At 42.6% G+C, this 25671-nt stretch overlaps 1 protein-coding gene across 1 annotated transcript in view; it reads left to right on the top strand.

The window, feature by feature from the left end:
• The window catches only part of CPNE4 (copine 4), a 475385-nt gene that overhangs the window by 354344 nt on the left and 95370 nt on the right, over positions 1 to 25671 (top strand). The window contains exons 8-9 of the mRNA XM_040432996.1: positions 18056 to 18142; positions 24610 to 24669. Coding sequence (XP_040288930.1) covers positions 18056 to 18142; positions 24610 to 24669 — 147 coding nt within the window. The remainder of the gene's footprint in view (positions 1 to 18055; positions 18143 to 24609; positions 24670 to 25671) is intronic.

The raw sequence follows: 25671 nt of genomic DNA, 5'->3' as shown, positions 1-25671 counted from the left end.
GCCATTCACAGATCCCCCACATGACAGTGTCTCATCCACAGATCCCCCATAATAGTGTCATGCACAGACCACCATTAATTCAAAACCCACCAAAAGCACACCTTTTGGTTAAAAAAAAATATTTTCTTATTTTCCTCCTCAAAAACCTAGGTGCGTCTTATAGGGCGAAAAATACAGTACGCACTGCACTATTTAATTGTATAGGGGCGTATTACAGTAAAAAAAAGAAAAAATATATTCTCAGTGCATTTCTGCAGTTAATTCTGGTAAAAGCATATAGGGGCGTATTTCCATAAAATAATAAAGATATATACGCACTGCACTATTTAATTGTTTTCTGGTTAAAGCGTATAGTGGCCTATTTCATTCCAACAAGAAATATATATTCTCAGGTCACTTCTGCAGTTATTTCTGGTGAAAGTGTATAGGGGCATATTTCATTAAAAAAATCTAAATATATACGCACTGCACTGTTGCAGTTATTTCTGGTCAAAGTGTATAGGGGCCTATTTCAGTAAAATAAGAAAAATATATATGTACTGCACTGTTGCAGCTATTTCTGGTGAAAGCATATAGGGGCGTATTACAGTAAAAAAAAAGACAAATATATATGCACTGCACTGTTGCAGTTATTTCTGGTGAAAGCGTATAGGGGCATATTTCCATAAAATAAGAAAAATATATACGCACTGCACTATTTCATTGTTTTCTGGTTAAAACGTATAGTGGCCTATTTCATTCCAACAAGAAATATATATTCTCAGATCACATCTGCAGTTATTTCTGGTGAAAGCGTATAGTGGCGTATTTCATTAAAAAAAAGAAAAATATATACGCACTGCACTGTTGCAGTTATTTCTGTTAAAAGCGTATAGGGGCGTATTTCAGTAAAAAAATGACAGATATATACACACTGCACTGTTGCAGTTATTTCTGGTGAAAGTGTATAGGGGCATATTACAGAAGAAAAATGGCGTATAGTGGCCTATTTCATTCTAACAAGAAATATATATTTTCAGGTCACATCTGCAGTTATTTCTGGTGAAAGTATATTGGGGCTTATTTCATTAAATATATATATATACAGTACAGACCAAAAGTTTGGACACACCTTCTCATTCAAAGAGTTTTCTTTATTTTCATGACTATGAAGGCATCCAAACTATGAATTAACACATGTGGAATTATATACATAACAAACAAGTGTGAAACAACTGAAAATATGTCATATTCTAGGTTCTTCAAAGTAGCCACCTTTTGCTTTTATTACTGCTTTGCACACTCTTGGCATTCTCTTGATGAGCTTCAAGAGGTAGTCCCCTGAAATGGTCCTCCAACAGTCTTGAAGGAGTTCTTAAAGTAATGATGGCCACTCGTTTTTCTTTACTTAGCTGCTATTTTCTTGCCATAATACAAATTCTAACAGTGTATTCAGTAGGACTATCAGCTGTGTATCCACCTGACTTCTCCTCAACACAACTGATGGTCCCAACCCCATTTATAAGTACTACATTAAGTACTAGTAAAGAGATATTGCAGGAGATAGTCAGGAGGTAGGCTGGAAGGTGGAAACAATACAAAAAAAAAAAGGTAAGATTTGTTTGATTTGTTTGATTTAAAGTTACAAATTTATTTTCTTATTTTTTTATTTTTTTCTCCTCTTTAAAATGGCAGACTTGGTTCAGTGCAGGAATTGTTGTGCATTTATTTCATGTTCCACTCTTTGGAGATTCGGATGCTGTCAGATCTGTAGACAGTTCTCCTTACTGCAGCAGGAAATTGCATTTTTGAAAGCTGAAATATTTAAATTATCTGTTAAACAAACTCCAGCTAGGACTGCTGCAATGCCACTGCCACAGAGGACCCCCAGAAATGGCAGATGGGTTAATGTAGGTTCTGGAAGTCTTAGAGTGGTGAATAGAAAACATGTCCCACAGTCGGTGGTTCTCCATAATTCATTTGCAGCACTCTCAGAATGTAAGGACAACATGGATATGGACTCAAGCACAGAGGGTGAGAAACCATCGACTCCTATGTCTAATGTATGCAACAAAAAAGATAAAGTGAAGTTTCAAAGGATGCAGCTGTTGCTGGGTGATTCAATCATAAGAAGTGTGGAGCTTAAAGAAAATGGTTTTGTGAGATGTCTCCCTGGGGCTACTGCTAGAAGAGATAGAAGACGTATTATTAATATTGTTAAGCAAGCAAAGCAGGAAGGGGATGTGGATGTTCTTGTCCATCTAGGGACAAATGACCTGGCTTGCAATGAAGTGTCAGAGGTGAAAAAATCTTTTATCACACTTGGTAATGACGTACAGGATTTTGCATCCACCATTTCATTTTCTGAAGTTCTGCCTGTGCATAATGTTCAGAATGATAGGCAGAGGCGCATAAAGGAGTTCAACATATGGCTTGGTAAATGGTGTCAAGAGCAAGGATTTGGCTTTGTTTCTCATGATAGCTCTACTTGGAATAGAAAGGAACTGTACAAAAAAGATGGTTTGCATCTTTCTCTCAAAGGAACAAATGTACTTAGTGAACAACTCCAAGAATTTGCGAAAGAGTATTTATACTAGGAAGGGGGGACAAAAGAGTGAAAATAAAAGAGTCCAATTGCCCCCCGAAACAATGCCAGAACAGGTCAGAAGCACAGAGGTTAAGAAATGATAAGCTCAGAGTCCTGTCTACAAATGCTCGCAGTTTAGGTAAAAAAATCAATGAACTTGGGTCAATAATGGCATCTGAGAATGTAGATTTAGTGGCTGTTACGGAGACATGGTTTAATGAAAGAAATGACTGGGACATAACCATACCAGGGTACTCTTTATACAGAAGAGACAGAGAAGGCAAGAAAGGAGGAGGAGTGGCCCTGTATGTGAAAGATAGCATTAAATCTAACCTAAAAAAGTTGGTGAGGCCAACATAGAGTCAGTTTGGGTTACGTTGCAGTTTGCTAACCATGCAGTAACTCGTGTAGGTGTGATATATAGACCACCTGGTCAAGTTAAAGAACTAGATGATCTACTAGTTGAAGAAATAGCTAAAATGACAATGAAAGGAGAAGTTATCATTATGGGAGATTTCAATCTTCCAGATATAAACTGGAAAACCAAAATAGCAAGTTCTACCAGGAGTACAGATATTCTAAATTCCCTACTGGGGTTATCTCTACAACAAGTGGTTGAGGAGCCAACCCGGAGGGAGGCCATTTTGGATTTGGTATTCACAAACGGGGATTCGGTATATGATGTCATTGTAGGCGAAACCTTGGGATCTAGTGATCACCAGTCAGTGTGGTTTAATATAAGAACTGTGAAAGAGTCCCACCACACAAAAACAAAAGTTTTAGATTTTAGAAAAACAGACTTTTCAAAAATGAAATTAGTCATAAATGAGTCCTTATCAGACTGGAACGGATTACATGGAGTCCAGGAGAAATGGGACTACTTAAAAGGTGCATTATTGAAGGCAACAGAAAATTGCATTAGACTTGTCAGTAAAAGCAAAAAAAGGAGGAGACCAATGTGGTACTCAGCAGAAGTGGCCCAAATCATTAAAAATAAAAAGCTAGCATTTTGTAATTATAAAAAAACCCAGAGCAATGAAGATAAGGAAATCTACAAGATTAGGCAGAGAGAGGCCAAGCAAGTTATAAGAACTTCTAAAGCGCAGGCAGAAGAAAAACTAGCTCAGTCTATGAAAAAAGGGGATAAGACATTCTTCAGATATATAAATGAAAAAAGGAAATTAAAACAAGGAATAACTAAATTAAAAACAAAGGACGGAAGGTATGTAGAAGAGAATAAAGGGCTAGCCGACTGCCTTAATGAATACTTCTGTTCAGTTTTTACAAAAGAAAAAGGAGAAGGACCTCCACTAGAAAGAATGACTATTAAATCGTTTGATGCATGTATCTTTACAGAGGAAGATGTTCTAAGTTTGCTGTCTAAGGTGAAGACAGATAAGTCACAGGGGCCTGATGAGATACACCCAAAATTATTAAAAGAGCTTAGTGGTGAGCTGGCAAAACCGTTAACAGATTTATTTAACCAATCATTAGTAACAGGAGTCGTCCCGGAAGATTGGAAATTGGCAAATGTCGTGCCCATTTACAAGAAAGGTAGTAGGGAGGAATCGAGCAACTATAGACCAGTGAGTCTGACATCAATAGTAGGCAAATTAATGGAAACCCTATTAAAGGATAGGATTGTGGAACATCTAAAATCCCATGGATTGCAAGATGAAAAACAACATGGGTTTACTTCAGGGAGATCATGTCAAACAAATCTTATAGATTTTTTTGACTGGGTGAATAAAATAATAGACGGTGGAGGTGCAGTAGACATCGCATATCTAGATTTTAGTAAGACTTTTGACACTGTCCCACATAGAAGACTTATCAATAAACTGCAGTCATTGAGCATGGACTCCCATATTGTTGAGTGGATTAGGCAGTGGCTGAGTGACAGACAACAGAGGGTTGTAGTCAATGGAGAACATTCAAAACAAGGTAATGTTACCAGTGGGGTTCCACAGGGATCTGTACTGGGACCGATTTTGTTTAATATCTTCATAAGTGATATTGCAAAAGGCCTTGCTGGTAAGGTTTGTCTTTTTGCTGATGACACAAAGATATGTAACAGGGTTGATGTTCCTGGAGGGTAATGCCAAATGGAAAAGGATTTAGGAAAACTAGAAGAATGGTCAGAACTCTGGAAACTGAAATTTAATGTGGATAAGTGCAAGATAATGCACCTGGGGCGTAAAAACCCAAGGGCAGAATATAGAATATTTGACACAGTCCTGACCTCAGTATCTGAGGAAAGGGATTTAGGAGTAATTATTTCAGAAGACTTAAAGGTGGGAAGACAATGTAATAGAGCAGCACGAAATGCCAGCAGAATGCTTGGATGTATAGGGAGAGGTATAAGCAGTAGAAAGAGTGAAGTGCTTATGCCGCTGTACAGAACACTGGTGAGACCTCACTTGGAGTATTGTGCGCAGTACTGGAGGCCATATCTCCAGAAGGATATAGATACTCTAGAGAGAGTTCAGAGAAGAGCTACTAAACTAGTACATGGATTGCAGGATAAAACTTACCAGGAAAGGTTAAAGGACCTTAATATGTATAGCTTGGAAGAAAGAAGAGACAGAGGGGATATGATAGAAACTTTTAAATACATAAAGGGAATCAACTCGGTAAAGGAAGAGAGCATATTTAAAAGAAGAAAAACTACCACAAGAGGACACAGTTTTAAATTAGAGGGGCAAAGGTTTAAAAGTAATATAAGGAAGTATTACTTTACTGAGAGAGTAGTGGATGCATGGAATAGCCTTCCTGCAGAAGTGGTAGCTGCAAATACAGTGAAGGGGTTTAAGCATGCATGGGATAGGCATAAGGCCATCCTTCATATAAGATAGGGCCGGGGGCTATCCATAGTATTCAGTATATTGGGCAGACTAGATGGGGCAAATGGTTCTTATCTGCCGACACATTCTATGTTTCTATGTTTCTATGGTCCCAACCCCATTTATAAGGCAAGAAATCCCACTTATTAAACCTGACAGGGCACACCTGTGAAGTGAAAACCATTTCAGGGGACTACCTCTTGAAGCTCATCAAGAGAATGCCAAAAGTGTGCAAAGCAGTAATCAAAGCAAAAGGTGGCTACTTTGAAGAACCTAGAATATGATATATTTTCAGTTGTTTCACACTTGTTTGTTATGTATATAATTCCACATGTGTTAATTCATAGTTTTGATGCCTTCAGTGTGAATCTACAATTTTCATAGTCATGAAAATAAAGAAAACTCTATGAATGAGAAGGTGTGTCCAAACTTTTGGTCTGTACTGTATATATATATATATATATGTATATATATATATATATATATACGCACTGCACTGTTGCAGTTATTTCGGTTAAAAGCATATAGGGGCATATTGCAGTAAAAAAATAAAAAAATATATACACACTGCACTGTTGCAGTTATTTTTGTTGAAAGCGTATAGGGGCGTATTTTAGTAAAAAAAAAGACAAATATATACGCACCTCAATGTTGCAGTTATTTCTCGTGAAAGCATATAGGGGCGTATTTCAGTAAAATAAGAAAAATATATACGCACTGCACTATTTAATTGTTTTCTGGTTAAAGCATATAGTGGCCTATTTCATTCCAACAGGAAATATATATTCTCAGTGCATTTCTGCAGTTAACTCTGTTGAAAGTACATAGTGGCCTATTTCAGTCCAACAAGAATAATATATGCTCTGTTTACTTCTACAGTTATTTCTGTTGAAAGAATATAGGGGTGTATTACAGTAATAAAAAAGAAAAATATATGCGCATTTCACTGGTGCACTTATTTGTGGCAAAAGGGTTCAGTGGCCTATTTGAGTACAAAAAGAAAAATATATTCTCAGTTCACGTCAGCGGTTAGATGTGATGAAAGCGTTTAGTGGCCTATTTCAGTACAAACAGAAAAATGCATTCTCAGTTCACGTTGGCGGCGTTTAGATGTGTTGAAAGCGTTTAGTGGCCTACTTCAGTACAAACAGAAAAATGCATTCTCAGTTCACGTCAGCGGCGGTTATATGTGTTGAAAGCGTTTAGTGGCCTATTTCAGTACAAACAGAAAAATACATTCTCAGTTCATGTCGGCAGCGGTTAGATGTGTTGAAAGCGTTTAGTGGCCTATTTCAGTACAAGCAGAAAAATACATTCTCAGTTCACGTTGGCGGTTATATGTGTTAAAAGCATGGCTGGGATTCAGCAGGATGGCAGCAATGGGATTTCAGGAGCCAAACGTGCCTGGGGTAGAGCACCTGCTTCTCAGCAGCCTACCTACCCGGGCAGAGGTTCATGGAAGTAGCGGCGGTAGCAGTCAGTCACTGCGGCAGTTATATGTGGTAAAATCTTTACTGAAGTATTTCGGTCGAAAAACAAAATTTATTCAGCGGTCAGCACTGCAGTTCTATGCGGTTGAATCTCCATGTTGTCTCCATGATAAATATGCAGCATGGGGGCCCCGTGTGGCTTCTACACACTTTCAAAATAATCCTTTAGCGGAGCGAATAGATACCGGATGACCGGGACGCTCCATGACCTTCCCAGGAGCTGCTGTCGGGAGCAGTGGGTCATTTCTGAGATGTCCGTATAGTGCGGGGGGAATCCGAAGACCCTTTCCATCTCCGTGCTCCTTTATATGTAGTAAAATCTTTATTGAAGTATTTTTGTGGAAATAGAAATTTTATTCAGCGTTCAGCGCTGCACTTATATGCATTAAAATCTTTTGTGACTAATTTCAGTGGAAAAAAATAGTATTCAGCGTTTCAGCGCTGCAGTTATTTGTGGTGAAATCTTTTGTGACTTATTTCAGTGGGCAAAAAAATAGAATTCAGCGTTCAGCGCTGCAGTTATATGTGTTAAAATCTCTATGATGTCTCTATCATAAATCTGCAGCATGGGGGCCCCTGTGTGGCTTCTGCACACTTTCAATATAATCCTTCAGCGGAGCGAATAGATGCCGGATGCTCCGTGACCCTCCAAGGAGCTTGTATTCAGCGATGGTGTTATATGTGGTAAAATCTTGTGTGATTTATTTTGATGGAAAAAAAATTGTATTCAGCCTTAAGTGCTGCAGTTATATGCGGTAAAATCTTTTTAAAATTATTTTGGTGGGAAAAAAATCTTGTATTCAGCATTAAGCGCTGCACTTATATGCGGTAAAATCTTTTTTGAATTATTTTGGTGGACAAAAAATCTTGTATTCAGCATTAAGCGCTGCACTTATAGGCGGTAAGTCTTTTTTAAATTATTTAGGTGGACAAAAAATCTTGTATTCAGCATTAAGCGCTGTACTTATATGCGGTGTAAAAAGGTACAAGGAATCATCGTGGATGATAGGTACGTGTCACCGAGGATCTTGGCCTCAGTGGAGTAACAGCCAGCTTTTATTTGTCAGCAGCAGTTGCTGTTTGACACCTTGATACTTAGTATGGCTGTAATAGCTGATCCGGGACGGCTCTTACTGAGAGTAGTCAAAGTGCTGGGTGGGTGACTACTCCCATGTTCCAGGCCGGGTTTTGCCAGCATAAAAACCAGCCAGCATTGCCAGGTGAGGAGAATTACCTCCGTCTGACAGTGGAGCTCAGGAGGTCTGTGTGCTGTGATCTGAGGGCTGTGTTGGCATCCACAGCTTGAGCTGGGCTGGAGGGCTCAGACCCCTGTGAGGGTGAACAGGCCGCCTAACGCTTGCCTGTGGACTTTACAAAGCAGAACTTCCAACAGAGTGCGAAGTAACACCTAGGAGAAAAGGTGACTGTTTTGTATATGAACTTTTCATGTGTGTGAACGATCACCAAGCAACTTGCGTTTTTGTTTTGCTTTCACGTGTAAATAAACACTGATGTTTGTAGTGAACTTTTACTTTGCCTCTGTGCTGCACCCGCTAATCCTAACTACCAGAGCGAGTCCCCACAGCGGTAAGATCTTTTTTGAATTAGACAAAATTCAGTGGACAAAAAATCTTGTATTCAGCATTAAGCGCTGCAATTATGTGCTATAAAAAATGTTTAGAATTATTTCGGTGGACAACAAATCTTGTATTCTGCATTAAGCGCTGCACTTATATGCGTTAAAATCTTTTTTAAATTATTTCGGTGGAAATACTAATTTCCACCTCCTCCATTAACTTCCTCATCTCTTCATTAGCATCGGACACACTAACTTTACATATATATATAAGTGGTGCAAGCAGCACCTAGGGGCGAATAAAGATAAATGACACTGCCAGCCTGTTAAAGGAAATTACAGCATGATACCACAATACATTTGATATGACATTTAGCAAGAGTTTAAACTGCCCACATATAGCACATAGTGGGACACTGCATCAAAATGAATCAGGCGTTGATCAGCCAGGATTTCCACACACCAATGCCTGATGCATCAGACTAGATCATCCATGGTACCACATTAACAATTTGACAAAAGAGACCAGTTTCTTCTGGCTACCTGCCTACCTACATCTGATGCCAAGTGCTCCTTCTTTCACCCACCATCTTCAGCGGGTACTGATATTGCCACCCACCTCCACAGTATGTCACCTTGCCACTCTGTGGCCTCCTGATGCTGCCGCCACCCCTCCAAACTTTGTCATTGTTCCACTCTGTGGCCTACTTATGTTGCTGCCACCTCCAGACTCTGTTATTGTTCCGCTCTGTGGCCTCCTCCTGATGCTGCTGCTGCCGCCACCTCAAGACTCTGTCATTGTGCCGCTCTGTGGTCTCCTGCCACCTCCAGACTCTGTCATTGTGCCGCTCTGTGGTCTCCTCATGCTGCTGACACTTCCAGACCCTGTCATTGGGCCACTCTGTGGTCCACTATTTTGACTTTTGGCTTGGCTGACATGATCATTTATTTGACACTTCTTCTGATCTGTCAGAAGGAAGGAAAAACAAGACGCACAACGGATCCTGTCTGTGTAGCAGCTTTAAGGCCTGTATGGTCCCATCATAATTGGCTTATGATTTGGTAGCCAAAAGCAGGAGTGGGTAGAAAACACAGGAGACATGCAAATATTCCATTCATGTGTCATCTCTGTTTTAGATCCACTCCTGTTTTTTTTTTCGCTTTTAGCAATACTGATGGATTACTGAGCAAATGCTGACCGAGTGAAGGCATATGCTCCACCACAGACAGGATCCATTTTTTCTGAGTAATTGTTCTGACGGATCAGAGAATGGGGGAAATGAATCACTGACGTCAACACAAACTTACTGCTGACACCCTCTCCAATCTGTCGGGGGCTCTACTTTTATAAGCGTTTAATAGAACAGGTTCTGTAGACATCTATGTGGAATCAGCTGACGAGGGTGTAAAAGGAGTGCGCTTCTTCTTGACGCTAATATCGACCTGTAAGGCTGAGTTCACACTTGAGTTATTTGGTCAGTTTTGGCCCCTTGACTTCCCAAATAAGTGAAGTATGCTGTGATTCTAAGAGCGACGCCTGTCATCTGCATGTCATACGGATTCACTGTATTATTTCACTACCAAAGCAGACTCCCTATGCGTGTTACTACAAGGCACAGTGTTCTACACCACCATGAAGGCTATCAGCAGCCAGGAAATAGCCGTTTTTTAACGTAATTCGCCGCAAATGTATTCGGATCGGCAAACCGGCTAATAGAGTTTTCGAAAAATTTGCTCATCTCTAGTCATAACCATGGAAATAAGCGGTGTATAATGTGATGGAAAAATGAATCAAGCCAGCAAAGGAAGCAATATGGACAATCATAATACATTAGTAAGTGGCTTGAATTAACTTTCCTAACATGATAAATGCCACTAGCTGAAGTGATAAAACCCTTTTAATCAAACTTAAAAGGGTTGTCCAAGTTTAGGAAAAAAAAAGGCTCATCTTTTTCCAGAAATAGCACCACTCTTGTCAAAGGCCGATATGTGCTATTTCAGCTCAGTCTCATTCAAGTGATTGGGCCTGAGATGCAGTACCTGACACAGCCCATGAAAAGGAGTGGCGCTGTTTCTGGAAGAAAAGTTGATCCTAGTCTCTAATCATGGACTACCTTTTTAATTCATTACTTAGACCATTTTATATGTGTATCAGTGAACTTTTTATTGTACTCTAATATCTATATCTGTACTCAATTATCTTTCTTTTTTTTGGTCTGTAAAGTAGTTTAGACATCATTGTTGCATTTCCTTGACACTGCCCCTGTAGTCTGATGCACAATATGTCACTGTTTATGCTTCTAGTGCTATTATTGTTCGTCTTCTGTATAACAGCAAACTCGGCTTGACTCTGCAGAATGCCACCATTTCTATTGACTGATGTGATTATTGACTCACTCTCAGAATGCTGACTTTATACCACCATGTGTCACTGCTGTTACAAAGACCATGCAAATGATGCAATTGCTAAAGGAACATATTTTCTTAAAAGGCAAAACAGTAGGGCCGAGTCAATAAGTAATTTTCCTAAAAGTTCTTCAGTTGACAATGGACAAAACTAAACTAACAGAGTGCATGTAATGCTCCGACTTTGCGATATAGACTTTTACAATCTAAGGGCTTTTCTCCATTTAGTAAGTGATAGGATTTTGTTAAGATCTGACTGCCAGGAACCCAACTGATGAGGAGAATGAAGGAGCTACAGCAATATTTTACTGATGTGGCTCCCAGCTACCTGCTGTGCAAGGTACTGCAGCATGGCCTTATTCATTTAAATGGTGCTGTTACAGTTGCTTAAAGGGGTTCTCTAGGAAAGAAAAAAAAAAGAAAATACTTAAAAACATATTATTATAAATAAACTCTAAAATGCATTTAATTATTTATAATGGCTCTTTTTGTCTAGGAAACAATCAGTGAAGGAGTTAAAATGGCTGCTGTCAGATTTATGAGCATTAAATCCGTCCTCCTGACAGTGCAGGACTGCCTGTGTGAGATTACAGAGCACACGGCCCTATTTAAATTCTGGTCTCTGTAAAGCATGCTATTATGTGCAGATGACCACTGAGATAACTTCTCAGCTGTGTCCCTGTGCTTTGGAATGGAGCTCACCTCACCTTGAGTTCAACGCACCTCAAGCACAAAAGCTGAAGTGTTTTCTAATGACACTCCTAACCCACAGCAGCGTCTGTCTGTTCCTCATCCCTACACTTCAGCTTGTGAGTACGAGGTGAGGTGAGCTCCAAAGCACATGGACACAGCTGAGCACTCAGCTGTCGTCTGCACATAATATCATGCTTCACAGTGCTGGTGCAGGCAGAGACCGGAGTTTACATAGGACTCCTGCTCTGTATTCTCACACAGGCCATCAGCAGCATCATTAGGAGGACGGATTCTATGTCCAGGAATCTGACAACTGCCATTTTAACTCCTTTACTGATTGTCCCCTAGACAAATAATTAAAGGCATTTAAAAGTTCATTTATATTTTTTTTTTCTTTCCTGGAGAACCCCTTTAAGACCCCTTTACACTGCCTGATGTTCGGTCACATTATTGATAACGAGTGTTCATAGGGACGCTGGTAAGAGATAATCTGCCGGTGTAAAAGTGGTGCTGATTACCCTATGAACAAGTGAAACACTCATTCATCAGGTTATAGGATTGTTCGTGAGGACACCTAAAATATTTGCCGACAGCAGATCGCTCCTTTTAAACAGCTCTCTGCTGCCGGCAAACAATGATTCTGTGGGGACGAGCGATGGAATTAGTGATCACTTCTCCCCATACCGTGGAGGAAATTGCTGCATGTAAATGCAGCATTCTCCTCCACTGAAAATCAGGCAATTGTCAGGAAGAAAAGCTTCCCTTCCGACAATCGGCTACTCCATTGGGCTATTGTCACGGATGGTGTACAGGAAACAAGACAATACCATATAAACAATGTCTCTCTGGATCCACAACTAAGGAACAAAGGGAGACCCCTGCAATAGAGCTGCCGCTCTCCCTCACTGCTCAGCCTATGCGAACACCCCAAAGGTGGATGGCCGCATATCCACGTTCCTCGGCTATCTATTACCTGAAGACCCTACAATAGTGAAGGGACACGACCACCGGCTCCCTACACTGACACGGAGGGAGTCAGGGTCACCTGGATCCAGAAAATACAAAAACATAAATACATAAACAGCACTTATCTGCAGACGACTGACAACTGAGGACTGAGGACTGGGAACTGGGAACAGCATGCACACACACTCCAGGAAGTTGTATCAGCCACACACTACTGCATTATGGGGAGGAACTTAAAGGGTAGCGATCAGTCTGACTGCATGACAGCTGAGATAGACTAACGAGATGAGAAACTAAACCAAAACAAAGAAATTCAAGGAGGAGGATCTGAGAAGCTCCTGTGAGCGCTTCTCAGCTGTCTGGCTGTTACAGTACCCCCCCCTCTAGGAGTGGACTCCGGACACTCAGGGCCCACCTTTTTAGGATGGGACCTATGGAAAGCCCTGATGAGACGAGAGGCCTTAATGTCCGTCACTGGGACCCACATCCTCTCCTCAGGACCATAACCCTCCCAATGAACGAGGTACTGGAGGGAACCGCGGACAAGACGAGAATCCACAATCCTAGAGACCTGAAATTCAAGATTTCCATCAACCATAATCGGAGGAGGAGGCAAAGGCGAGGGTACAATAGGTTGAACATAAGGTTTCAATAAGGACTTATGAAAAACATTATGGATCTTCCAAGTCTGAGGAAGATCAAGACGGTAGGCAACAGGATTGATGACAGACAGGATCTTGTAAGGCCCAATAAACCTAGGACCCAACTTCAAGGAGGGAACCTTCAATTTGATATTCTTGGTAGACAACCACACCAGATCACCAACATTCAGGTCCGGACCAGGCACACGTCTCTTATCCGCCACACGCTTATATCTCTCACTCATGCTCTTTAGATTATCCTGAATCTTTTGCCAAATAGATGACAAAGACGAGGAGAATCTGTCCTCATCAGGCAAACCAGAAGAGCCCTCTCCCGAGAAAGTCCCAAACTGCGGATGGAACCCATATGCACCAAAAAATGGTGACTTATCAGAGGACTCTTGACGACGGTTATTTAAAGCAAACTCAGCAAGGGACAAAAAAGAACACCAATCCTCCTGATTCTCCGCCACAAAACAGCGCAGATATGTCTCCAGATTCTGATTGACGTGCTCTGTCTGGCCATTCGACTGCGGATGGAAAGCAGAAGAGAATGACAACCGAACCCCCAAGCGAGAACAGAAAGCCTTCCAGAATCTGGAAACAAACTGCGTGCCCCTATCAGAGACTATGTCTGAAGGAATCCCATGCAATTTGACAATGTGGTCAATAAATGCCTGCGCCAGCGTCTTAGCATTGGGCAAACCAGGGAAAGGGATAAAATGCACCATTTTGCTAAAACGGTCCACCACCACCAGAATCACAGACTTCCCCGAGGAACGAGGCAAGTCTGTTATGAAGTCCATGGACAGATGTGTCCAAGGACGGGAAGGAATGGGCAAAGGAAGGAGAGGACCTGATGGCCGTGAATGAGGGACCTTGGCACGAGCGCAAGTCTCGCAAGCTGCCACAAAACCCTCAACCGACTTACGAAGCGCAGGCCACCAGAATCTCCGAGCGATGAGATCCAGTGTGGCTCTTGCCCCCGGGTGCCCAGTAAGGACCGTGTCGTGGTGTTCTTTAAAAATCTTGTGTCTCAAAGCGAGAGGCACAAACAACCTCCCAGGAGGACAAAGATCAGGAGCTTCTGACTGGGCTGCCTGCACCTCTGCCTCCAATTCAGGAAAAAGAGCAGAGACCACCACACCTTCAGCCAAAATGGGACCCGGGTCTTCAAAATTCCCACCTCCTGGAAAACAACGTGACAGGGCATCTGCCTTCACATTCTTAACCCCAGGGCGGAACGTAACAACAAAATTAAACCTTGAAAAGAACAAAGACCATCTGGCCTGTCTCGGGTTCAGACGCTTGGCTGACTCCAAATAGGCCAGTTTTTTATGGTCAGTAAACACGGTAATAGGGTGTCTGGCTCCCTCTAGCCAATGGCGCCATTCCTCAAAAGCCAACTTGATGGCCAACAATTCCCTATCTCCCACATCATAATTTCTCTCTGCGGAGGAGAGTTTCTTTGAGAAAAAGGCACACGGTTGCCATTTGGCAGGAGAGGAACCCTGAGACAAGACCGCACCCACCCCTACCTCAGAAGCATCAACCTCAACTATGAAGGGTAACGAAATATCAGGTTGTACTAGGATGGGAGCGGAAGCAAAACTCTCCTTGATATTAGAAAAGGCCTTACGCGCCTCTACCGACCAGGAAGAAAAATCTACCCCCTTTCTGGTCATATCAGTGAGTGGTTTAACAACAGAGGAATAATTCAAAATAAATTTCCTGTAATAATTGGCAAAGCCCAAAAAACGCATCAGCGCCTTCTGGTTCTCAGGAAGCTCCCACTCAAACACAGCGCGGACCTTCTCGGGGTCCATGCGAAAACCAGAAGCGGAGACAAGAAACCCCAGAAATTGGATTTCTGGAACCGCAAACACACATTTTTCCAGTTTCGCATATAATTTATTCTCCCGCAGAATGAGCAAGACCTGACGTAAGTGTTCCTTATGAGTCTTGAAATCAGGAGAAAAAATCAAAATGTCATCCAAATACACTAATACAAATTTTCCCATTAAATGATAAAAAATGCTGTTGACGAAATGCTGAAAAACGGCTGGGGCATTCATCAAACCAAAAGGCATAACCAAATTCTCAAAATGGCCCTCAGGGGTATTGAAAGCCGTCTTCCATTCGTCTCCTTCTCTGACCCTAACCAGGTTGTATGCCCCTCTTAGGTCTAATTTGGAAAAGACTTTAGCCCCAACAACCTGGTTAAACAGGTCCGGGATCAGAGGAAGCGGATAAGGATCACGAATAGTGATACTGTTCAGCTCCCTGAAATCCAGACAAGGTCTTAAAGAACCATCTTTTTTCTTAACAAAGAAAAAACCAGCGGCAACAGGTGACTTCGAGGGTCGTATGTGTCCTTTTCTCAAACTCTCAGAGATATAAGCCCGCATAGCGACCCTCTCAGGTTGGGAGAGATTGTATAAACGAGATTTAGGCAGCTTGGCGCCTGGGATGAGATTAATAGGGCAATCATACTCCCTGTGCGGAGGCAAACCCTGAACTCCACTCTCAGAGAAGACATCCAAAAATTCAGAGAGGAAAGGTGGTACAGTCTTAGTAGAAACCTCAGAAACAGATGTTATGAGGCAATTCTCTCTGCAAAAGTTACTCCAACCATTTATTTGCCTCGCTTGCCAATCAATGGTGGGGTTATGTTTAGTGAGCCAGGGTAGCCCCAACACTAGAGAAGTAGGCAAACCGCTAAGGACGAAACATGACACATCCTCAACATGAGCATCACTCACAATTAAACGGATATTGTGAACTATGCCCTTTAATGATTTCTGAGAAAGTGGAGCTGAATCAATAGCAAAAACAGGAATATCCCTTCCCAAAGTGCATACCTGGAAACCATGAGTTATTGCAAATTGATTATCAATGAGGTTGACAGCTGCTCCACTATCCACAAAAATCTCACAAAAAATGCTCTTGCTCTCTAGCGCCACCCTAGCAGGCAGGACAAAACGGGAACTACAAGCAAACGGAAAACCTTCAATTTCCGCCTCAACCCTGCCAATAGTAACAGACGGAACATTTTTAAAAGATTTTTTCCTTTTTGTCTCTTTATTACTCCCAGAAAACTCCCTGAATCTCCTTGAGGGACAAACATTTGCCAAATGATTTATACCTCCACAACAAAAACAAACCCTCCCATGCGGGCTAAATCTTCTATTGTCAGGGGCAATCAACCCCAGCTGCATGGGCTCCTGCTCAGAAGGGGCTGACAGCGACTGAGACTCCTGCGCACAGAATGAGACCGCTGCACTGTTCCGAGACTAAGTAGGACAGGAAGGAGAGATCTCTCGTCTCTCTCTAAGACGCCTGTCAATACGAACGGCCTGAGACATAGCAGAGTCCAAGGAGATAGGCCTCTCATGAAAGGAAAATGCATCTTTCAATCCCTCTGAAAGACCATGGCAAAATTGACTTCGGAGTGCAGCATCATTCCAACCAGTATCAGCTGCCCATCTCCGAAATTCGGAGCAGTATATCTCTGCGGATTGTTTACCCTGGTATAACAGACGTAGTCTAGACTCAGCCAGAGCAATACGATCCGGATCATCATATATCTGACCCAGGGCTAAAAAGAATTCATCCACTGAGCGGAGGGGCCGTGCCCCTCCAGTAGCGAAAAGGCCCAAGACTGAGCGTTACCCCTGAGCAGCGATACAATGATCCCCACCCTCCGTTCTTCATCACCAGAAGAATGGGGAAGAAGGCGAAAATGGAGTTTGCAAGCCTCTTTAAAACGCACAAAATTCTCACTACCCCCGGAGAACGTATCCGGGAGCGAGATCTTGGGCTCAGCACAAACTCCATGAACGCAAGCTGAACCGGTCACTTGAAACTGAGAAAAAATCCTACGGAGATCAGCTACCTCCAATGAAAGACCCTGGAGGCGTTCAGCCAAAAGTGAAACCGGATCCATGCTTGAGACGGTTTTGGCGGCTGATAATGTCACGGATGGTGTACAGGAAACAAGACAATACCATATAAACAATGTCTCTCTGGATCCACAACTAAGGAACAAAGGGAGACCCCTGCAATAGAGCTGCCGCTCTCCCTCACTGCTCAGCCTATGCGAACACCCCAAAGGTGGATGGCCGCATATCCACGTTCCTCGGCTATCTATTACCTGAAGACCCTACAATAGTGAAGGGACACGACCACCGGCTCCCTACACTGACACGGAGGGAGTCAGGGTCACCTGGATCCAGAAAAGACAAAAACATAAATACATAAACAGCACTTATCTGCAGACGACTGACAACTGAGGACTGAGGACTGGGAACTGGGAACTGGGAACTGGGAACTGGGAACTGGGAACTGGGAACAGCATGCACTTAAAGGGTAGCGCTTTATGGGGAGGAACTTAAAGGGTAGCGATCAGTCTGACTGCATGACAGCTGAGATAGACTAACGAGATGAGAAACTAAACCAAAACAAAGAAATTCAAGGAGGAGGATCTGAGAAGCTCCTGTGAGCGCTTCTCAGCTGTCTGGCTGTGACAGCTATGTAAAGGGGCCTTTACACAGTGGATGTCCAGGAATGCTGTAATGCAGGATTTGTGGTGTCTCAGAAGTCAGCTCAAATCTCCACCAATCTTAATGATATGGCATATGTCAGCAGCATGATAGAAATAGCCCTTTATGTACCTACTGGTAAGAGCTTTTCTTGGGAACCACAGGTTTTCCTATATCTCATCCATTGGTATATAATCATAGGATTAATGTTTTAGGCATCTCCAAAAATTGTGTAGAGACAACCACAGTAACTTGTCATACCAAGGTTGTCCTCAGTGGTCACCGGCCACTTTGACAGTTTGTGCTAATGACTTGTCCATGTCCTTATTATAGGTGCAGTGGGAATGCATAAATCCAAAATACAAAATGAAAAAGAAAAACTACAAAAATTCCGGTATCGTAATTCTCAACCTGTGTAAGGTAAGATGCAAAGAGTTTCGCACACCCACATCTATAAGTTAGAATGGTCAACATCGGTCCATGCACTGTACTGATATACCAGCCATTATAAAAGTATTTTTTTTTTTCAGTTCTGCGAAAAAACTTGGATCACATATATTCTAAAGCCAAATAATTTTTTTGTAAAATACCATTTCTTAGTGACTTGACAGCAGTAGATTTATGGTCCAGAATTATACTCTCATTAATCTTTCACATTATCTTTAAATAGGTATGTAACCCCATACTGACCTGACCTAGAAAACACTCACTATAATTCCCAGCATGACTGTAATGTGGTAGGATTTGCAGGCCAGGTCTCTCAGGGCATACATGTTATCAGTTCATTGCAGTCATTCTTGTAAATCTATTGACACAGATGTTGTTTAGTTCCCTTTAAAGGGACACTACACATAAAGTATAAGCTATGCACATATAACGCTAGGGTGAGGTTGGGGTTCCTTTATTGGGTTGTAAACTGGAGGTCTAGAAAAATGGCTTTCTGTATGAACGTTACATTATATTACATACTGTATCTCCAGGGGGCAAAACATACAGAATAATTTAAAGAGTTTTCCCACTAGTATTTATCACCTTTCTACTGGATAGGTGATAAATGTATGACTGCTGGGGTATCGACTGCTGCGGGATCGACTGCTGTATCCTCAGCATGCACAAGAACAAGGGTGTCTGCATGGGAAACTCATGATTTCTAGGGGTCCCAGTGGTTGGACCCCCAGCAGTCATACATTTATCACCTGTTCTGTGGATAGGTGCTAAATGTTGTCAATGGTTAAACTCTACTGATTCCCTCAAAGAGGCAAGCGCATCATCAAAATCCCAAGGTATCTGCATGCTATAATGAGAAGCTAAGTATTTAATGTGATCTTTGGTGGAAACCATAGATGTTCTACTCTTTGATTTGGTCATTTGTTATATTATTTTGTTATATTATATTTGTTTAAATTATCATATTATTGAACTTATTGAACTTGATGAATTTTGAATGTCTTTTTTTCAACCGTATTAACTATGTATTAATGATTATGTTTGAAATGGTCCAGAGCCGGAGTCTCAATAACAGTATGTACTGCTATGTGGCTAAGTGGATATTTGTGCTTTGCTGTGATTAGTTTCTAATTGGAAAACTCCTTTAACATTTTAATGCCACAATCATTTCCACCGCCTCTCTTAATTTTCATACTTTTCTTTATACCTAAATGCCAGAGATATTTGCTGCTGCCTTTTTGAGCCAGGGAATAACAAGTTACAATGGAGGCCAGTAGCAAACTTAAAATTTGGTCCCACTCTAAGGGTACTTTCACACTAGTGTTTTTCTTTTCCGGCGCCGAGTTCCGTCAAAAGGGCTCAATGCCGGAAAAGAACTGATCAGTCATATCCACATGCATTCTGAATGGAGAGTAATCCGTTTAGGATACATCAGGATGTCTTCAGTTCAGTCTTTTTGACTGATCAGGCAAAAGATAAAATCGTAGCATGCTACCGTTTTATCTCCGGCCCAAAAAACTGAAGACTTGCCTGAATGCTGGATCCAGCATTTTTCTTTCCATAGGAATGTATTATTGCCAGATCCGGCATTCAAAATACCGGAATGCCGTATCCATCCTTCCGGTCTGCGCATGCGCAGACCGAAAAAAAGGTGAAAAAGATAAATGCCGGATACGTTTTGTCGGATGACACCGGAAAGACGGATCCGGCATCTCAATGCATTTTTCTGACTGATCAGGCATTTTTAAGACTGCAGTAAAAAAGAGCTTGATCCAGCACTTGTGGGATAGTTGCTCCAGCTTTATTGATGAAAATTGATCACATACAGTGGACCCCTCTGCACACTGGTAACCCTTTAGTTAAAATGTTTTGACCACTTGTTGGTCTTAATCATAATATGATCAAGACCAAGAAGTGGGCGAAACATTTTAACTACAGCAATGGAGCAACTATCCCACAAGTGCTGGATCAAGCTTTCTCTTTTTTACTGCTAACACAAGACCTACCTGGTTGGATCCGTGCGCTGGGAATGCGACATACAGGGTGAGCTGGATTTGTTGTTTGCATTTTTAAGACTGATCAGGAGTCAGGACGAAACTGCTTGCCGGATCACTCTGCCGCAAGTGTGAAAGTACCCTAACATGCCCATTTTCAGCAGAGGGCTCAGTTAGGCTTATGATTATTTTGGACTCCCTAATGCATAGAGATAATGCACAAAGTAGTGTCACAGTGCAGAAATAATGCACAAGGTTATGTTACAATTCAGGAAGAATGCTGAGGTTTCACTACATGGATAATGAAGAGAAGCAATAATGGTGGGATAATGCACACAGTGATGTCACAGTACAGGAATAATGCAGACAGTGATGTTACAGTACAGTAATAATGCACATAGCTATGTTACAATACAGTGAAAATGCACACAGTGCTGTTACAGTACATAAATAAGGCAAAATGATATCACAATATAGGAATAGGGCACATTGTGACGTAACAGTACATTGATATTGATGTGATGTAATAATAGTGGGGTAATGTGATATTACAGTACAAGAATGATGCACGCTATAATATCCTAATGCAAAAAGAAAAAACACACATAAGGCCATCATGTAGCTGTGATGCCATATCACCTTAAATTATGATGTCACAGTATAGGAAAATTGTAGTGATGCCATGGCACAATATTAATGAAAATAGTAATGAGGTCCATGGGGCCACATTCAGCTTTCCACATCACCTTACATGTATTTGATTAATGTGTGCACCTTATCGCTAAGTGACAAAGACCACACTTAGTTGTTAGGCCCCAAAGTAGGGGCTGCTTATGCCTTCTACTTGTGCTTTTGTTCTTCTTTAGGAATCAAAAACTAGATGATGATTGTGGCGAAACCAACCTCGCCACTGAGTTTTGGAGGGGCCTGTTTGCCAGCCTCTTGCCCCAGGATTATGGGCCCTCTCATCAGCCCATGCTAAACTTTTGAACCCCTGGTCTAATTCGTGCCATTTTGGGATATGTTAAATGTCTATGTGTACTGTAAAGGGTGGGACATTGTATATTTGAGTAGTGATGTCTGTCCTATTGTCTCCACGTGTGTATTGGCGATTTCTCTTTCTCCTGAGAGATAATTGAATTACTCCTCGGTTGTCTCCAGGACAGAAGACATTGTGTATTCTCCTGCCTGTGATGATTACATTAAACCGTGTAAGGTAATTGTATCACAGGCAGAGGGAAGGATTTTGTGTGGGAGTTTTTTTACTGTATTGTACATGTTTATTGGTTGTTTTTACAAAGGTGGTAACCTTGTTGGAAAATGTGTATAAGTCAATGCTTGTGTGTTCAATAAAGAGTTCCTGTTTTACCCTTCATCATGTTGAGGCTGGTGTTTGGGTAACTGATCGACACTGGGCTATACGCTGAAGATTTGCTATACTCCCCTGGCTATAACTACTAGCTCTTGTAAGAGCTGTTCCTGCTCTCTGGATTAAAGAGAGGTTCACCCACTGGAGCCTGGAGCCTTGTCGTAGGTCCAGGGTGGCTAGGAGATGGTGGGACCTCAACCAAGCTTTGGCGGTTCGTGGGGTCTGTGGTGGTTATGGTGTCAAATGGAGTGCTTGGAGTCCTCGGGAAGCGCTAGGAGCATCCATCGACGGAGGTACCCGGTCGGGGTGCCAGGAGATCCGTTACATTGGTGGCAAGCAGTGGGATGGCGTCCTAGTGTGAGGAGAAGCAGCTCAGAGACACAGTTCGTGGAGTATATTGAGGGCAACGCTAGTATCCGTACAGCGCCCCTGGCTACAGCAGCATGGAAGGAGAAGACGCAGAGCACAGTGAGTTGGAGAGGAAACTAAGATTATTCATCAGCCTGTTGGGGCCAAATCCTGCACCGGAAGCAGTGATTCAAATCATAAATAATAGCAACAGGGCTCATTTGGCGCAGGGATCCAGAACAGGATCTTTACAAGGAGATGTTTTACATTCCCCTGGAGGTACAGAGAGCCGCTCACGGAAGGTAAATTATGCAGCCTTCAAATCCTTTGGGGATACAGATGAGGAAGACCTGGATGGCCGGGATGCATTAAGGAAAGGCATCTGGTACCAGGCCCTGAATAATGTACAATACCAGCGAGGCGAGAGTCTCCCCAGTGGAGAGCAGCGATTGCAGAAGCAAGTGGCCCTGCGGATACCCTTCCTGGGAGAGCAGCCCCTGGAGGAATGGGTGAAGGAACTAGAGCACCGGGTATGGCAGGAGCTATGGCTGGAGGATGCCTACCAGGCGCTCTGGTGGTATATGGCACAGTATATACCCTGGACAGCTGAGCATGACAAGCCAGAGGGAAAGGAGTTTGATGGTCCTGGCTTGTTATGGGAGTCCTTTGCAGAGCCTGACTTCGGGAGCCCTGCACAGTCCAGACTTCAGGACATTTTCTACAAGAGGGAGGCTAGGCAGGATTGGGATGACCCCCATGAGGTAGAGAAAGACCTGGCTCACCTAGCAACCCTGGAGTGGGAACTGGAGCAGGACTACCGAGATCTCTTCCACTCCATTGGGAAGGCCCTTCAGCTGGGAGGATATTGTGGATGTTTACTGGGAAGAAACCCAGGTGGCCGGTGGAGATGGGACCGAGGTCTCTACACCGGTCCTGCAGGGAATTGAGAGCCCAGTCTCCATTCCCCAGCAGCAGCTTAACTTACCAGGGGGAGACAGTAAGCCCCACAACCGTGCAGATGGGACCGTGGTCTCTGCACTTACATCACAGGGGGTAGGGACAGTCGGTCCTGTCCCCAAGCAACAGGGCTGTTTAGCCAAAGGGGAGACAGTCGGTCTCCCCCTCCAGCAGCAGAGCTGAGTATCCAAAGGGGAGACAGTCGGTCTCCCCCTCCAACAACCAGGCTCCAACCCCGCTTCTTCCGTGGTAGCGCTGGCACCAGGGCTGAGTACCGCTGATCCCTGCCCACAAAGCAACCTCCACTCCAAGCCAGGGAGCAACACAGAGACCGGGAGTACCAGTTACCAACATAACCTTGGTAGACTCACTGGACAGAGACAGGCTACCAAATTCAACAGGTCCAGTATTTGGTGGTGGGTGGACTGCCAGTCTAACTCAGATACCGACCAGTGAGGTCAGGTATCTGGTTAGTCTTCCCTGGGAGGGGGAAATGTGTGGCGAAACCAACCTCGCCACTGGGTTTTGGAGGGGCCTGTTTGCCAGCCTCTTGCCCCAGGATTATGGGCCCTCTCATCAGCCCATGCTAAACTTTTGAACCCCTGGTCTAATTCGTGCCATTTTGGGATATGTTAAATGTCTATGTGTACTGTAAAGGGTGGGACATTGTATATTTGAGTAGTGATGTCTGTCCTATTGTCTCCACGTGTGTATTGGCAATTTCCCTTTGTCCTGAGAGATAATTGAATTACTCCTCGGTTGTCTCCAGGACAGAAGACATTGTGTATTCTCCTGCCTGTGATGATTACATTAACCCGTGTAAGGTAATTGTATCACAGGCAGAGGGGAGGATTTTGTGTGGGAGTGTTTTACTGTATTGTATGTGTTTATTGTTTTTTTTTTACAAAACCCTGTGGGTGGTAACCTTGTTGGAAAATGTGTATAAGTCAATGTTTGTGTGTTCAATAAAGAGTTCCTGTTTTACCCTTCATCATGTTGAGGCTGGTGTTTGGGTAACTGATCGACACTGGGGATTGCTATACGCTAAAGATTTGCTATACTCCCCTGGCTTTAACTACTAGCTCTTGTAAGAGCTGTTCCTGCTCTCTGGATTAAAGAGAGGTTCACCCACTGGAGCCTGGAGCCTTGTCGTAGGTCCAGGGTGGCTAGGAGATGGCGGGACCTCAACCAAGCTTTGGCGGTTCGTGGGGTCTGTGGCGGTTATGGTGTCAAGTGGAGTGCTTGGAGTCCTCGGGAAGCGCTAGGAGCATCCATCGACGGAGGTACCCGGTCGGGGTGCCAGGAAATCTGTTACAATGATCATTTGTTATCAGTCCAAAACTTCTCCATGCAGTTTGTGTCTCATCCACCTAATGTTGTAGTTGATTTTAACTGCTAAAGCTTTTTCACGACGCACAAAGGATTTTCGTACTATTTATATTTTTGTGTTTTCCGCCGCTCTTGCCATCTTTTTAAGTGAGCAGAGCTTAGCGGAAGAGCGCAGAAGCACATCGACGTAACACAGATGCTAGCTGAAGTAGACTTCACTTTCTGATGCACGGGCAGCAGAAGATGCAACATATTTATTAAGAGGCATTTACATCTCTAAATTAATTGGTTGGATGATGGATCTTCATCTACAGAGTTTTCTACTAGGACTGGCGTGTGAAACGCCAGTCTTTAGTATATGACCCACAATGCTTTGTGTTACTAATGTTTAAAACTGATAATACAACTGTTTTTGTTACAACACAATCTTTTTTGTCTTCCAGATCCATAAAATGCATTCATTCTTAGACTATATCATGGGTGGATGTCAAATACAGTTTACAGTAAGTAATGTTTTTGGCAACATTTATTTTTGAAATGGTATATTTTGTGTATGAATATTCCACTATTGCTGGCATAACCACTAAACTAGATACCTGTAACATTTTATAAATTACTAGTTTGCTTACAATCCATAGTTTAAAAAGGACCTTTCATCGCTCCTGACATGCGTGTTTTAATAGCTTCATGCATTCCCCATGTAATAACAATTCTGGAGCATCTATTCTTATGTCTCGATGTTGTACCATTTCTGTATTATTTCTACTAAAAGTTATGAATGAATTGCTAGCAGTCTGCAATAAGGGTACATAGGGGTGGTAACTAGAGATGACCGAATCAAAGCTGCTGAAGTGGAAATCGTTCCGAATTTCTGGAAAAATTTGATTCGCACCAAATGCGAATTTCCTCGTGCTTTGTGGTAACGAATCGCATTTTTTCCTAAAATGGCGGCTGCACGTGTGAGGACATGGAGAAAGGAACTCTGGGAAGGCAGGATTACCCATACTGACATGCATACAGTCAATCAGCAGCCAGCCAGCCCTGCGATGTCACAGCCCTATAAATACGGCAACCATCTTAGATTCTGCCATTCACCAGTGTATTTAGTGCAGGGAGAGACGTGTCTGCAGTCGCTAGGGACAGTGATAGAAAAAAAGTCATTGTGCTAAAAAAAAAAAAATATGATTTACAAGTGCAGGGAAAGATTATTCAAGATGTAGGGAAAGGATAGGGAGCAATAATTCCACAGCATTTCAGTTGAACAGGGTTCAGTCGAGGAGGTGACAGCCTGGGTAATAGGAACAATCCTATTACACCGTGCAGCACTAACTGGGGATCCAAATTGCTATTATACAGCTCTGTAATTCCAGCAAACCCTTCTTATACGGGTGCAAGTGCTGTTTGATACAGGCATTACCGGTTTATTACTAGTGTTGATCGAGCACCAAAGTTTGTGGGTGCTCGAGTAGAACACTTTGGGATGCTCGGATGCTCTACAGATCACC

Source organism: Bufo bufo, chromosome 5 (assembly GCF_905171765.1).
Source record: "Bufo bufo chromosome 5, aBufBuf1.1, whole genome shotgun sequence".
Classification (NCBI taxonomy): Eukaryota; Metazoa; Chordata; class Amphibia; order Anura; family Bufonidae; genus Bufo; species Bufo bufo.
Note: the sequence above shows the minus strand (reverse complement) of the source record. Positions and strands in the feature narration are given on the sequence as shown.